Below are 13,897 nucleotides of genomic sequence, written 5' to 3' on the forward strand. Positions count from 1 at the left end.
TCTGACTCGGTCTCCCTGTTTTTTCTCTCTATTTACAGTAAGCATTGGTGAGAAAACAGACCATATTCCTTATGCATCTTTCATAAAGACGTGAACATATGAATGATCTCTGCTAAATATTCATCAACCACAACACATTGTGGCGATCAACCAATAAGAACCATGTCCTAATTTCAGATTCCCACAGCATTTCTTTTACTGTGGTATGGTCACGGACTGTGGCTTCTCCTCTCCCTGCATGAGGTAATGGCCGCCAGTAACATCATGACAGCTTCAACTTAATCCCCATTAAGTACTGTACAAAGCAGGAAGTAGCCGTCGCAGTCACGATCAGCCCCACTCACTATTTGGCAGGAAGTGCTAGGGCCTCCTCCTTCACATAGCTTTGCTAAGACACCTATTACCTAATAAGCATCAGTGGCTAGTATCACACTCACAGCAGTGCCTTGAAATCGCGCCCCCCTCCTCCCCCCTTTCCCATTCTTTCTCTCTCCAAGCTCATCTCTCTATCCTTTCACAAAACCATTGGAGGGTAATCATCTGCATTCATTATATTGAGATGAAGCAGATTGTGGGGGTATTGGTGGTTTTATCCTGCCCTTTCATTGGAGCGGTCTGAGGAGGTAGAAGTGGCCTCTACACTCTGACACAGGCTCAGTATTTTGTCACCTCCCTAAAGGCTAAGATTTAGATCAAACGTTGGTTAATCTGATCCTAGACCTGCATTTAAGGGCAACTTTTACCTCAAGCTAGTCTACCTCAGGCTTCTACACTTGGCTCTGCAAATCAGACATAAAGACAAACATGTGACTAGTCTCTGGAGGACTGATCTCAGTAACTGTCTCACGTACACTTGAGGTAGAATATGCCTGTAACTACAGATCTAGGATCAGATTATGCCACCACATCCCTAGCCTTTACCATTAGGGAGATTCAAATATCTGACCCTGTATCAGTGGTTAGGGGGAAACCTCTACTGACTTCCTTAATGTCCCTGTGGTAGAACAACTATGGGGTAAATCTCAAGAATCTTTCCTTGATTCGTGTCCTTGATTCCTTAACCTCTTTCTCAAAACAGGAAGGTCTGAGGGGAGGAACCTGTGTTTTGTGAAAGCCGATGAGGCATCGAGGACACTGGGAATCAAGGAAATATTTCATTTAGAATATTAACATGGAAACCTCCATAAAGGTTAAGAATATTAACATTGGTCTAGACAACTATTTTTTTTAGGGAACCTTTGGGTCAAAGTGTAATTCAAACATTGCTCAAGACACTACACAATCAGCCTTTTGGTAGAGCATGGCGCTTGCAACAGCAGGGTTGTGGGTTCGATTCCCACAGGGGACCAGTACAAAAATGTATGCACTCATTACTGTAAGTTGCTCTGGATAAGAGCGTATGCTAAATGACTAAAATCCAATGCAGAAACGATCCCCACACCCATTAACTGTATGCTCCCAACAACTCAAGTTTCATTCAAAGGGAAAACGTCTTCACACATCTTCCCACATACTGTATATTGAGGGCATAAATGTGCCTTCAAGCATAAACTTGAAAATAAGCATTTTGAGTGTCACATATCAAATGTGTCACATATGTGTGTGTTCCATGGGTTGAACAGAGCAGTTAGATGTTATGCATCAGTCAGGACCAATGCCCTGGACATGTAATTATGGCCTATTTCTCTGGTCTCAAATCAAAGTTGAAGATGATAACGTTTATATGTTGAGTTGGAATGTTCAGATCAGCATAAAATACAGTTGATGCAAAAGATAACTGTCTATTTTGTTTTACAATTATTATAAAACATTTTTAAGTCTTGATGTGTTGAAAGATTTTTTTTATTTAAAAACACAAAACCAGAATTCTAAAATACTGTAATGAGCAGGGTAACCAACCTATTATATCCTTGTAGTATAACGTAGACTTGAAAATAAAAACGCAAGGGAGTCGTCGTAGCTCTAGCATTTTGTTTCACAACTGACCAATCCTAGCATTTACATGTTTAAATCATTCATAAGAAACATAAAAATACACATTGGGGAAAAAAGTCACAAAACATTTATATTTTCTGTCATATCTATACAAAAACGTACCTGCAAAAATAAATAGTGAAACCGATATATGGTCAAACGTGGTATATAAATAGTCAAACTTTACAAAATCGAATAAATGGATTCATTTGTTAAAAATAAAGAGGGAAATATTTGCAACACATTATTGTTTATAAGGCTGCTAAACTAAGTCTGCATTGTGATACAATACAATGACAATCAAATATAATTACAGAGTGATTAAGAAGTGTGTTATTCTTGAAAAAGTTGGTGATAGATCTGATAGTTGACAAAACCTTACTTGTTAAACAGTTCTGTAAAATAATACAAGTACTGTAAAATAATACAAGTAAGTGTTCTGCCATGTCACCAACAGGTTGCTCAAAAATGACTCTACAGTGCCTCCCTCTGGTTGCACTTGGGACTGTAAGGTAGTTTTCAGGGGGACAACACTTTTTAGATGTCTAAAATACAGGGAGATTTACAAGGTAAATAACAAACAAACAGTAGAACAAAAGGGAAAATATGAGTAGGAATAACATACAGCGCATTCGGAAAGTATTCAGACCCCTTGACTTTTTCCACATTTTATTACATTACAGCCTTACTCTAAAATCGATGAGATCTAATTTTTTCCCCCCGCATCACAATATCCCATAATGACAAAGCCAAAACATTTTTTTTAGATATTTTTGTTGAAGAACCTATGGCAGCGATTACAGCCTCGAGTCTTCTTGGATATGAAGCTACAAGCTTGGCACACCTGTATTTGGGGAGTTTCTCCCATTATTATCTGCAGATCCTCTCAAGCTCTGTCAGGTTGGATGGGAAGCATTGCTGCACAGCTATTTTCAGGTCTCTACAGAGATATTAGATCAAGTTCAAGTCCGGGCTCTGGCGGGGCCGTTGTCCTGATGGAAGGTGAACCTTCACTCCATTCTGAGGTGCTGCGCGCTCTGAAGCAGGTTTTCATCAAGCGTCTCTCTGTATTTTGCTCCGTTCATCTTTGCCTCGATCCTGACTAGTCTCCCAGTCCCTGCCGCTGAAAAACATCCCCACAGCACGATGATGCCACCACGCTTCACCGTAGGGATGGTGCCAGGTTTCATCCAGACGTGACGCTTGGCATTCAGGCCAAAGAGTTCAATCTTGGTTTCATAAGACCAGAGAATCTTGTGGGAACTCTGGGTTCTTGGTCACCTCTGTCAACTGCGGGACCTTATATAGACAGGTGTCCCTTTCCAAATCATGTCCAATCAATTGAATTTACCACAGGTGGACTCCAATCAAGTTGATGAAACATCTCAAGGACAATCAATGTTAACAGGATTCACCCGAACTCAATTTCAAGTCTCAAAGCAAAAGGTTTGCTGTTTTTTTATTTTTTTAAATAAATTTGCTAAAGAATCTGAAAAGCTGTTTTCACTTTGTCATTATGTGTAGATTGCTGAGGAAAAAATGAATTTAATCCATTTTAGAATAAGACTGGAACGTAACAAAATGTGGGAAAAAAATCAAGGGGTCTGAATACTTTCCAAAGGCACTGTATCTAGATAAAATGTAGTTTTAGTTTTGTTACCACCTACTGCAAAAAAAATGGGTGCAAACATTGCCTCCCAAAATTCAATTTGCCATTCAAAATTATTATTGACTTAAAAAATAAAATCATGTTAAAATATTCACCCAATCCAATGTCTTAACTTCCCACTCCAGGACCATTTTTAGGAGCTTGACAACAATGAAACTTGGGGAACAAAGTGTAGAACCTAACCATAATTTAAAGTTCTCTCTCATGTCGCTGCAGTGTCACAGAGATGGTCTTCTCTCTTCACTGGATTATTGTCCTGCCTTGAGTTTGGGGCACAATTCTGTGTGTGAAAACCTTCTATGGTACCTTAGTTGTCAGCAATTCAATGTCAACCATTCATACCGCCAGCTAGACCAAAAAGCTAGCTTCTACTCCAGGCTACTCATCACATGACATTTCAACTCTATAAGGTGCATAGTTTCATTATATGTACACCCTGCTAATGCAGTGCCCAGTGGCAGTCTCTCTGAGGTAGGTGTAAGCTCAGTTCTCTCTCATCTCACCACCTAAAGATATAAACACATTTTGCGTGTCCCACCACCCTCCCACTAAAAAAGTCCTACCGTTGAAAGAACAAGTTAAGATCTTTAGAATTCTAGATAAAATATGTAGCGTAGGTAGTATTGTTTCAGCATTGGTTAACTATGCTTGTTGGCATAGTAACTACAATGAAACTGGTCAATGCTGAAACAAACCAGCATCCAGGCTGTATGCTGATCAGCGGGACACAAGTCTGCCCCTTCTACCCCCTCTACCTTTCCCTTCCTTTCTCTCTCCAGCTCACTCTCTCTCATGGTGTGGTGGTGCTTAGAGCAGGCTGGCCAGGCTGGTAGAGGGTCCATTCTGGGCCTGGAACTGGCCCACTGGAGGAGGTCCATCCGTCCACTGCAACAACACACAGTCTGTCAGCTCACTGTCTCACACTCATTCCTCTAGCTGGAATGTCTACTTGTTAAATGTTTTTAAATGTCAATTTTAAAGTCATTTGTCTGTAAAGTACTTTTCGTTATGTGTCGGACCCCAGGAAGACAAGCTATCGTCATGGTGTCAGCTAATGGGGATCCTAATAAAATCTAATCATTCCTCTAACTGTGCATGTACTTATTGTGTATTTTCTGTAGATAAATATTTACCATGGTGCAGTACAAATATATTGATGGATGACTAACTGATATACTGATTGATCAGTTCTTATCCTAATGAAGTTATGCTTTGGAAGGCAGTGCATGGATTATAAAGATTGAGTGATTGATGAATCATACACTGATGAGGTTGTGCTCAGGGAGGCTGCAGGCAGCGATGTGGTCCTGCAGGAGCTGCTGGGAGAAGTTCTGGTGCATCTGAGCCGCTTCATGGGCGTCTATCGTGTTCCCACATGCCTTGTTCAGATCTACAGGGAGAACAGTCATTTCAGTCAGTACGTCTCAAAAACAGACACAAACAGACAGCTGTTGCCTTACCCTTGAGCAGAGCCGAGGACCAGAGCTGGACTGACATGTCGGGGATCTTGCTGGCCAGCTGCATGGCTGGGACCACCATGTTGTTGCTCTCCTGGCGGAAACACAGACAGCACCAAATGCATGGTTCAGATTCAATCACACCTCCTAGCATTGCTCCGAGACATTATGTGCTTTTGGAAACCCTGCAATATGATCCTGGAGAACCCTGTGATGTGATCTTACCCGGTGGTTCCCCAGCACGTAGAAGATATGGCCCAGTAGGACCAGAGAGCATGCAGTCAGACGATTCAGGTCTTCAGCATTGGACATCTTCAGAGTCTCCCTCAGGAACCGCCTAACGCGACACACAGTCACTAACACGTTTTTGTTAAGGTTTCACAGTCGTGCTCTTCGGCTTTCTTTCCAACTGAGCAGGTATTCTAAACGTGTGAAGATATTATTTGTATGTGATGTACATCAAGAAATTGTTTCTGGTGAGCCATGGTTGAACTTACTTGGCCTCATTATAGCGTCCCTGGAAGAAAGAGAGCAGTCCACGGATGTAGAAGGCTGCTGCTCGCAGACAATGAGAGCTGGAACGGGAGGAGTAGAGGAGTCCATTTAGAAGCAAACATCAATCGCAAGATTGCACTCGGAGGTGCAAAAATACATAAACATACAAACACTTTTTCTTACCTGACAGGGAAGTTGTGATCTGGATTTATCCTCTCCAACAGGTTATAAAGCTGTTATAACAGAAACAGGGACATAATACGTCAGGTGAAGAACTCCCATTCATCACATACAACAACCCTGCTATCCTGAATGCACCCCAGATGCCCTCTGACCTCCTGGTCCCTGTTGCCCTCCCTGATATAGACGCTGGCCAGGTTGGTTACAATGAACGCCCACAGTTCCTGGTGCGTCGTCAGCTGGAAGAGTGAAAAACAGATGTATTTCAATTAACAAACCCAGATATATCAAACTAAGGAGGTTACTAATTTTGCCAATAGATATCCTAGTAGACACACTCACGTCACTCACCCGCAGGGCAGCAGTGAACTGCGCCTCAGCGTTATCCATGCAGTTCACTGAGAGACAGTACAGACCCTGGAACAGACCACAACAGTCACGAGGGAGGTGATCGGCACAACATAGAAAATCATAACAGAACAACTACCTGTCCACTGCACAAAGTACAGATATAAGAAATAGAATTCCAAGGCTAGAAAGCTACTCACTAGCAGGGTGTGTAGCTGGGATGCATGGTTGGTGAATAACCTGGGAGACTGCGCACACAGCTGACACACCTGAGAGATCTGAGAACAGGGAAACCATCAGCATCACGAAAATCTATCCGTTTACATGAATTCATGTGTATGTTAAGCATGTTCCATACCTCTTGCAATGCCGTGGCCTTGTGACCAGTGACGAGTCGGCACATGATAATGTGCTCCAGCAGAATGACCTGGAATGTGGAGAGGATGGGGCTGGAGTCCAGCACTGGAAAACACATCAATATCAGCAGCATCAACAGTAACAAAGTCACTGACAACCACAATACTTCTACAGCTGAAAAATCACTGGGAGATTGAGAGAGGGTGAGGATCACAGAGATCCTTTTAAATTACCTCTATATGTAATTCTATGGTCGGGATTCCCATGACTTACTTTTGAGCTTTTCCAGCTGCATGAGAGCTTTGTCTGTGTATTTCTGGGCCTTCTCCAGGTAGCCTGCTTGCATGGAGTGCATGACTGTCACCTGTGGGAGAAAAATAAGTAAGTAAAGTCTGTCGTGACAAGAACAATATGACCAATAGAGGTCAAAGGTCACTTGCAGTTACTGTATCCCACCAGGTAGACAAGGACACACATGTGCTCCTTGGGCAGCCAGTGGAACAGGTCGGCAGGGTTACTGGGTAGGATCTCATCATCGTGGAGTGTAGAGATGGTCTGGATGCACTGCTGCAGCTGCTTCAGACACGGCTTCACACTCTTCACCTATCAGCCCAAAGATATTTATTACATCGGTTATGTGCCTTTTCAAGTGGGATTACATCTGGAATTGTATGATGACTTCATCTCCGTGTGCATATTGTTCCTAAATCTTGCCGTGTTAATTAAGTCCTATTTTATACAGTTGAGATCAGAAGTTTACATACACTTAGGTTTGAGTCAATACAACTTGTTTTTCAACCATTCCACAAATTTCTTATTAACAAACTATAGTTTTGGCAAGTCGGTGAGGACATCTACTTTGTGCATGACACAAGTCATTTTTCCAACAATTGTTTACAGACAGATTATTTCACTTATAATTCACTGTATCACAATTCCAGTGGGTCAGAAGTTTACATACACTAAGTTGACTGTGCCTTTAAACAGCTTGAAAATTCCAGAAAATGTCACGGCGTTAGAAGCTTCTGATAGGCTAATTGACATCATTTGACATCATTTGAGTCAGTTGGAGGTGTACCTGTGGATGTATTTCAAGGCCTACCTTCAAACTCTGTGCATCTTTGCTTGACATCATGGGAAAATCAAAAGAAAAGAAATCAGCCAAAACCTCAGAAGAAAAAATTGGAGACCTCCACAAGTCTGGTTCATCCTTGGGAGCAATTTCCAAACGCATGAAGGTACCATGTTCATTTGTACAAATAGTAGTTTGCAAGTATAAACACCATGGGACCACGCAGCCGTCATACCGCTCAGGAAGGAGACAGGTTCTGTCTCCTAGAGATTAACATACTTTGGTGCGAAAAGTGCTAATCAATCCCAGAATAACAGCAAAGGACCTTGTGAAGATGCTGGAGGAAATAGGTACAAAAGTATCTATATCCACAGTAAAACGAGTCTAATATCGACATAACCTGAAAGGCCGCTCAGCAAGGAAGAAGCCACTGCTCCATAACCGCCACAAAAAAGCCAGACTATGGTTTGCAACTGCTCATAGGGACAAAGATCACACTTTTTGTTGAAATGTCCTCTGGTCTGATGAAACAAAAATAGAACTGTTTGGCCATAATGACCATCGTTATGTTTGGAGGAAAAAGGAGGAGGCTAGCAAGTCGAAGAACACCATTCCAACCATGAAGCACGGGGGTGGCAGCATCATGTTGTGGTGGTGCTTTGCTGCGGGGGGGACTGGTGCACTTCCCAAAATAGATGGCATCATATATTGAAGCAACATCTCAAGACATCAGTCAGGAAGTTAAAGCTTGGTCGCAAATGGGTCTACCAAATGGACAATGACCCCAAGCATACTTCCAAAGTTGTGGCAAAATGGCTTAAGGACAACAAAGTCAAGGTATTGGAGTGGCCATCACAAAGTCCTGACCTCAATCCCATAGAAAATGTGTGGGAAGAACTGAAAAAGCGTGTGCGAGCAAGGAGGCCTACAAACCTGACTCAGTTACACCAGCTCTGTCAGGAGGAAATGGGCCAAAATTCACCGAACTTAAAATGGGAAGCTTGTGGAAGGCTACCCGAAATGTTTGACCCAAGTTAAACAATTTAAAGGCAAAGCTACCAATACTAATTGAGTGTATGCAAACATCTGACCCACTGGGAATGTGATGAAACAAATCAAATCTGAAATAAATAATTTCACATTCTTAAAATAAATCCTAACTGACCTAAGACAGTGATTTTTTTACTCTGATTAAATGTCAGGAATGGTGAAAAACTGAGCTTAAATGTATTTGGCTAAGGTGTATATAAAGTTCCGACTTCAACTGTACATTTTTGACAACAGGCCCCTTATCTTATTATTTTATGACCATGCACCACATAATCAGGACTTTGTAAAAACTCAGGCATTATCCCACATCTGCTAAGTGAGTGAGGTCTACTGTATCTATATTGTACAGTGCCTTACGAAAGTATTCACACCCCTCGGAACTTTTTCCTATTTTGTTGCCTTACAACCTGGAATTAAAATAGATTTTTTGGGGGGTTTGTATCATTTGATTTACACAACATGCCTACCACTTTGAAGATGCAAAATATTTGTGTGTGTGAAACAAACAAGAAATAAAACCAAAAAAACTGAAAACTTGAGCGTGCATAACTATTCATCCCCCCAAAGACAATATTTTGTAGAGCCAACTTTCGTAGCAATTACAGCTGCAAGTCTCTTGAGTTATGTCTCTAAAAGATTGGCACATCTAGCCACTGTGATTTTTCCCCTTACTTCAAGGCAAAACTGCTACAGCTCCTTCAAATTTGATGGGTTCCGTTGGTGTACAGCAATCTTTAAGTCATACCACAGATTTTCAATTGAGGTCTGGGCTTTGACTAGGCCATTCCAAGACATTTAAATGTTTCCCCTAAAACCACTCGAGTGTTGCTTTAGCAGTATGCTTAGGGTCATTGTCCTGCTGGAAGGTGAACCTCCGTCACAGTCTCAAATCTCTGGAAGACAAACAGGTTACCCTCAAGACCTTCCCTGTATTTAGCGTCATCCATCATTCCTTAAATTCTGACCAGTTTCCCAGTCCCTGCCGATCAAAAACATCCCCACAGCATGATGCTCTCACCACGCTTCACTGTGGAGATGGTGATGAGAGGTGTTGGGTTTGCGCCAGACGTAGTGTTTTCCTTGATGGAAAAGCTCAATTTTAGTCTCATCTGACCAGAGTACTTTCTTCTATATGTTTGGGGAGTCTCCCACATGCCTTTTGGCAAACACCAAACGTGTTTGCTTATTTTTTTCTTTAAGCAGTGGCTTTTTTCTGGCCACTCTTCCGTAAAGCCCAGCTCTGTGGAGTATACGGCTTAAAGTGGTCCTATGGACAGATACTCCAATCTCCGCTGTGGAGCTTTGAAGCTCCTTCAGGGTTATCTTTGGTCCCTTTGTTACCTCTCTGATTAATACCCTCCTTGCCTGGTCTGTGAGTTTTGGTGGGCGGCCCTCTCTTGGCAGGTTTGTTGTGATGCCATGTTCTTTACATTTTTTAATAATAGATTTAATGGTGCTCCGTGGGATGTTCAAAGTTTGGGATATTTTTTTTTATAACCCAACCCTGATCTGTACTTCTCCACAACTTTGTCCCTGACCTGTTTGGAGAGCTCCATGGTCTTCATGGTGCCCTTTGCTTAGTGGTGTTGCAGACTCTGGGGCCTTTCAGAACAGGTGTATATATACTGAGATGTGACAGATCATGTGACACTTAAATAAAGTCCACCTGTGTGCAATCTAACTAATTATATGACTTCTGAAGGTAAATGGTTGCATCAGATCTTATTTAGGGGCTTCATAGCAAAGGGGGGGTGAATACATATGCACGCACCACTTTTCCGTATTTTTTGTTGTTGAATTTTGTGAAACAATATATTTTTTATTTATTTCACTTGACCAATTTGGACTGCTTTGTGTATGTCCATCACATGAAACCCAAATTAAAAAATCAAATTAAATTACAGGTTGTAATACAACAAAATAGGAAAAAAGCCAAGGGGATGAATACTTTTGCAAGGCACTGTAAATACTGCATGTAAATTGTGTAAATTCCTGTCTATATTCTGTTGACCGTATCAAGTCAAATTCCGGGTATGTGTAAATGTACTTGACGTATAAAGGTGATTCTGATTCTGTACCTGTCCAGCGTCCAGGTAGTGTGTGACCTGCAGCACCAGGAAGAACACCCTGAGAGACTCCTTCTGGATGGGGTTTCCCTGCCAGTTCTCCACGATGGTCCCACACAGAGTCAACAGAGGATGCACTTCCCCCAGCTTCCTCTCCATCAGCAGCAGCTTTAGACAAACACACAGGGTGACATTTCACTCTTCTTAAAACAGGCACAATTTTGTCCCTAAAAATATGTTTTCCTTACAAATCATCAAGTAGGATGCCTCAAAACTTCCATTACAACAATGTCTATCCAGTAGTGACTATTAATGCAGGTAAGTAAGTAAACATTGCAAAAATAAGCATATGTTTCGTTTTTTAGGTGGCCATCAAGACATTAATTTAAAAAAAGTTTAGGAAGTAATGGTCTAAGTGGTTTCAGCAGAATTTAATATTGAATTTACTTAATTTTATCATTATTCGATTTTAATTCATCGTCATGAGAGAATGTCTTGACATGATTAGTATATTTCTCAACTTACCATTCCTTTACTCAACAGAAAGAGAGCTCTGTGCAGGAGGAAAGAAAACAAGGATATCAGTAACATCACCTGACCAGACCACAACACTAATCCTCAGGGCAGTAAAACAACACCTTGATAAAGTACAGACATTACTAGAACTGTTAAACTGTTTTACTTGTGTTGTGTTCTACCATGATACACTACCTGGTGTATTCAGAGCCCACTACCCTGGTATACTCTGCCCCGACCCCCAGGAGGTCACAAGCTGACACCAGATCCTTCTCCAGTGTGTGCAGTTGCTGAAGAAAAATAAATAAAAAAGGACAAGAAAACTTTTATCCACTATTGAAGACAAGTAAATAATGACCCATTTAGATGTACATTGAGGTGAATAACAGCTAAATACATTTCTGAGAACCTTGACTTCAGAACTGATTTTTAAATTCTTAAATTTCAGTCATTTTACAGATTGGGTTATCAGGTCCGGTTGTTAGGTTGACTTACCGCCAGTTGGAAGAGCAATCTGCAGTGCCAGTAGGGAGTTTGCTGGGAGATCTGGATGGCCTTCCGCAGCAAGGGCTTTGCCGAATCAACCAGATTCTTCAAAGAAAGACCAGATCAGAGATAATCATCAGTTCATTGACTTAAATAACTTTTACAACAATACTGTAAAGGACACTACAAATCAGAAGTGTTTGCTAAACCAACTAACATATCCTAGTTAATCTTACTGTTTCAGAGTTCACTTACATGCAAAAGCAGCTTAATGAGGGAAAAGACAACGCAAGGATTACTGATTAGGCCTATTTTATGATGACATAACAGCCAAAGCCAAAATAATGGAGTATGACATTTTGTTTTACAAAAGGTTGAGCTACAAATGTTGATAAACAAAAATGCTGAGAGAAACATGTGAACAGATAAGTGAGGCATGTTTAACACTGACATTTGATTGAATTCAGGTAATAGTGCAAGGTGAAGGTGGGCCACAGGTCGGAAAGGAGAACAATACTACACTTACCTGTTGGCAATACAGTTCTGACAGAAGACTTGCTGCCTCGAATTTGACATCTTCAAACTGAGGGATCTGGTATTACTTGTAAAGGAAATGTATTTTTCTGCATGATAACACTAGCGTCAATGAAGAAAAAAAACGTACGGAGCATGGAGACATGGTAAACATTTGTTCAGGTAGATGCATGCTCTCTCTCTCACACACACACACACACACACACACACACACACACACACACACACACACACACACACACACACACACACACACACACACACACACACATATATATATATATATATATAAAAGGATACTTGTTGTGATATGAACCACTATGGGGGGAAAAAACAGAATGCGAAAGTTAGTTTAAATATTTGTTTAGTACATGCAATGTTTGATTGATGTCCCAACAATTATTGTAAGCTGACGCGCGATAATGAAATATCCTCACTGATAATCAATCACCCTCGTCCACTTTCCTGATCAGCAACACACCGATAGCTTTGCCAAAGCTGCGGCCTTCCTCTTCCCTCCCCTATAAAACACATCCACGGAGTTTCTGGGGGATGCTTACCGCTTTCTCCAAGTGGCTTCGGGCGAGTTCGGTGTTCTTGGTGTGGTGGTAGAGTACCGAGCCCAGCTGGAGATGAGTTCGGGCCTCGACCCTCTGCGGCGGCTTGAACTGAAACACCGCCTGCAGACAGTGGACGCAGAGACGGATCTTCGGAGGACTTGAGGTGCGAAAATGTTCCGCAAAGCCGAGCAGAGCTAGGTACCAAGATTCCGGGGCCTCTCCGCTTGTCGCCATTTTACTGACAACAAAAACATCAACAGTCGCTATCGCACCACTGCCGTTGTTCAGCGAGTATGCTCCAGAGCACTGATCTAGGATCGGTTATGCTCTCTGACTTCTGATTACTATGGTTAGGTTGGGAAATGGTAATCTGATCCTGGATCTGTGCGTAGGAGCAAGCGACCCCGCGCGATTTCAATGGCAGCGGTGCATCTTGGGACATGCAGTTGATTTACGTTTGCATAAACGTAATACATGCATTTGTTTATCATTTGTAGAAGTGATATAGCTTGCCAAAAAATGTTGACCTGAGTCCAATATTTGTATATTGTATGGATTATCTTTGACTTCCAGTAGTGAATAGTATTTTAACAGAACTAGAAAAAAAGTATGCGGAACCTTTTTTTTAATGAAAGCTCAACCTATCCGAGACGATTTTTTTGAAGGACTTGTGTACATGTTTAACTATTTACAAACGTCAGTATAATAACGTAGCAATCAATTCCAGCAATATCGGCTTCCACGCTGTGACGTTATTTGCGTAATCTCCCCAGTTGGGTTTGAGTCATTGGGTGCGTTCGAGCGGATCACTTTTGTCAAGTCTTTGACCATCGTTACAGAGGGATCCAGTTTTTGTCAAATTAACATCAGATTTGACTTTTCATAGCAGGTAAGGAGAATTTACGCATCATGTTAAGGTTAGGAACAGGGTTAGGAATAGCTCAAATGCAAAATAAATCTACTTTTGACAAAAGATGGATCCCTTACCCATGACACTTGCACCTACTTGTCGACTGCATGAACTTTACTAAAATGATGTGATCAAAGGTCATGACATTTTGACTGCACGTTTCTGCAGTTGCTCTTCACCAACTTCATCCTGCAGCCATCACCTGTGTTGTGGGAGGCTCTAT

The 13,897-nt window shown here is 41.6% G+C and overlaps 1 protein-coding gene across 2 annotated transcripts; it reads right to left on the bottom strand.

The window, feature by feature from the left end:
• Positions 1–1,824: 1,824 nt before the first annotated feature.
• On the bottom strand, positions 1,825–13,104 carry LOC129813972 (MAU2 chromatid cohesion factor homolog). Of its 2 annotated transcripts, none has more exons than XM_055866660.1 (19): positions 12,765–13,104; positions 12,505–12,522; positions 12,197–12,262; positions 11,680–11,775; positions 11,380–11,474; positions 11,194–11,221; positions 10,681–10,836; positions 6,937–7,083; positions 6,754–6,844; positions 6,482–6,585; positions 6,324–6,401; positions 6,127–6,192; positions 5,931–6,014; positions 5,779–5,828; positions 5,598–5,675; positions 5,326–5,437; positions 5,104–5,194; positions 4,906–5,033; positions 1,825–4,528 (listed from the first exon to the last, which is right to left on the bottom strand). In XM_055866660.1, exons 1-19 carry the CDS (start codon positions 12,996–12,998, stop codon positions 4,451–4,453), a joined length of 1,800 nt encoding a protein of 599 aa, XP_055722635.1. In that variant the 5' UTR covers positions 12,999–13,104; the 3' UTR covers positions 1,825–4,450. The 2 variants fall into 2 exon arrangements, with proteins under 2 accessions (XP_055722635.1, XP_055722634.1); XM_055866659.1 differs by having other exon boundaries at positions 6,118–6,192.
• Between the last annotated feature and the right edge of the window lie 793 nt (positions 13,105–13,897).

This window comes from Salvelinus fontinalis, chromosome 17 (genome assembly GCF_029448725.1).
Source record: "Salvelinus fontinalis isolate EN_2023a chromosome 17, ASM2944872v1, whole genome shotgun sequence".
Taxonomy (NCBI): domain Eukaryota; kingdom Metazoa; phylum Chordata; class Actinopteri; order Salmoniformes; family Salmonidae; genus Salvelinus; species Salvelinus fontinalis.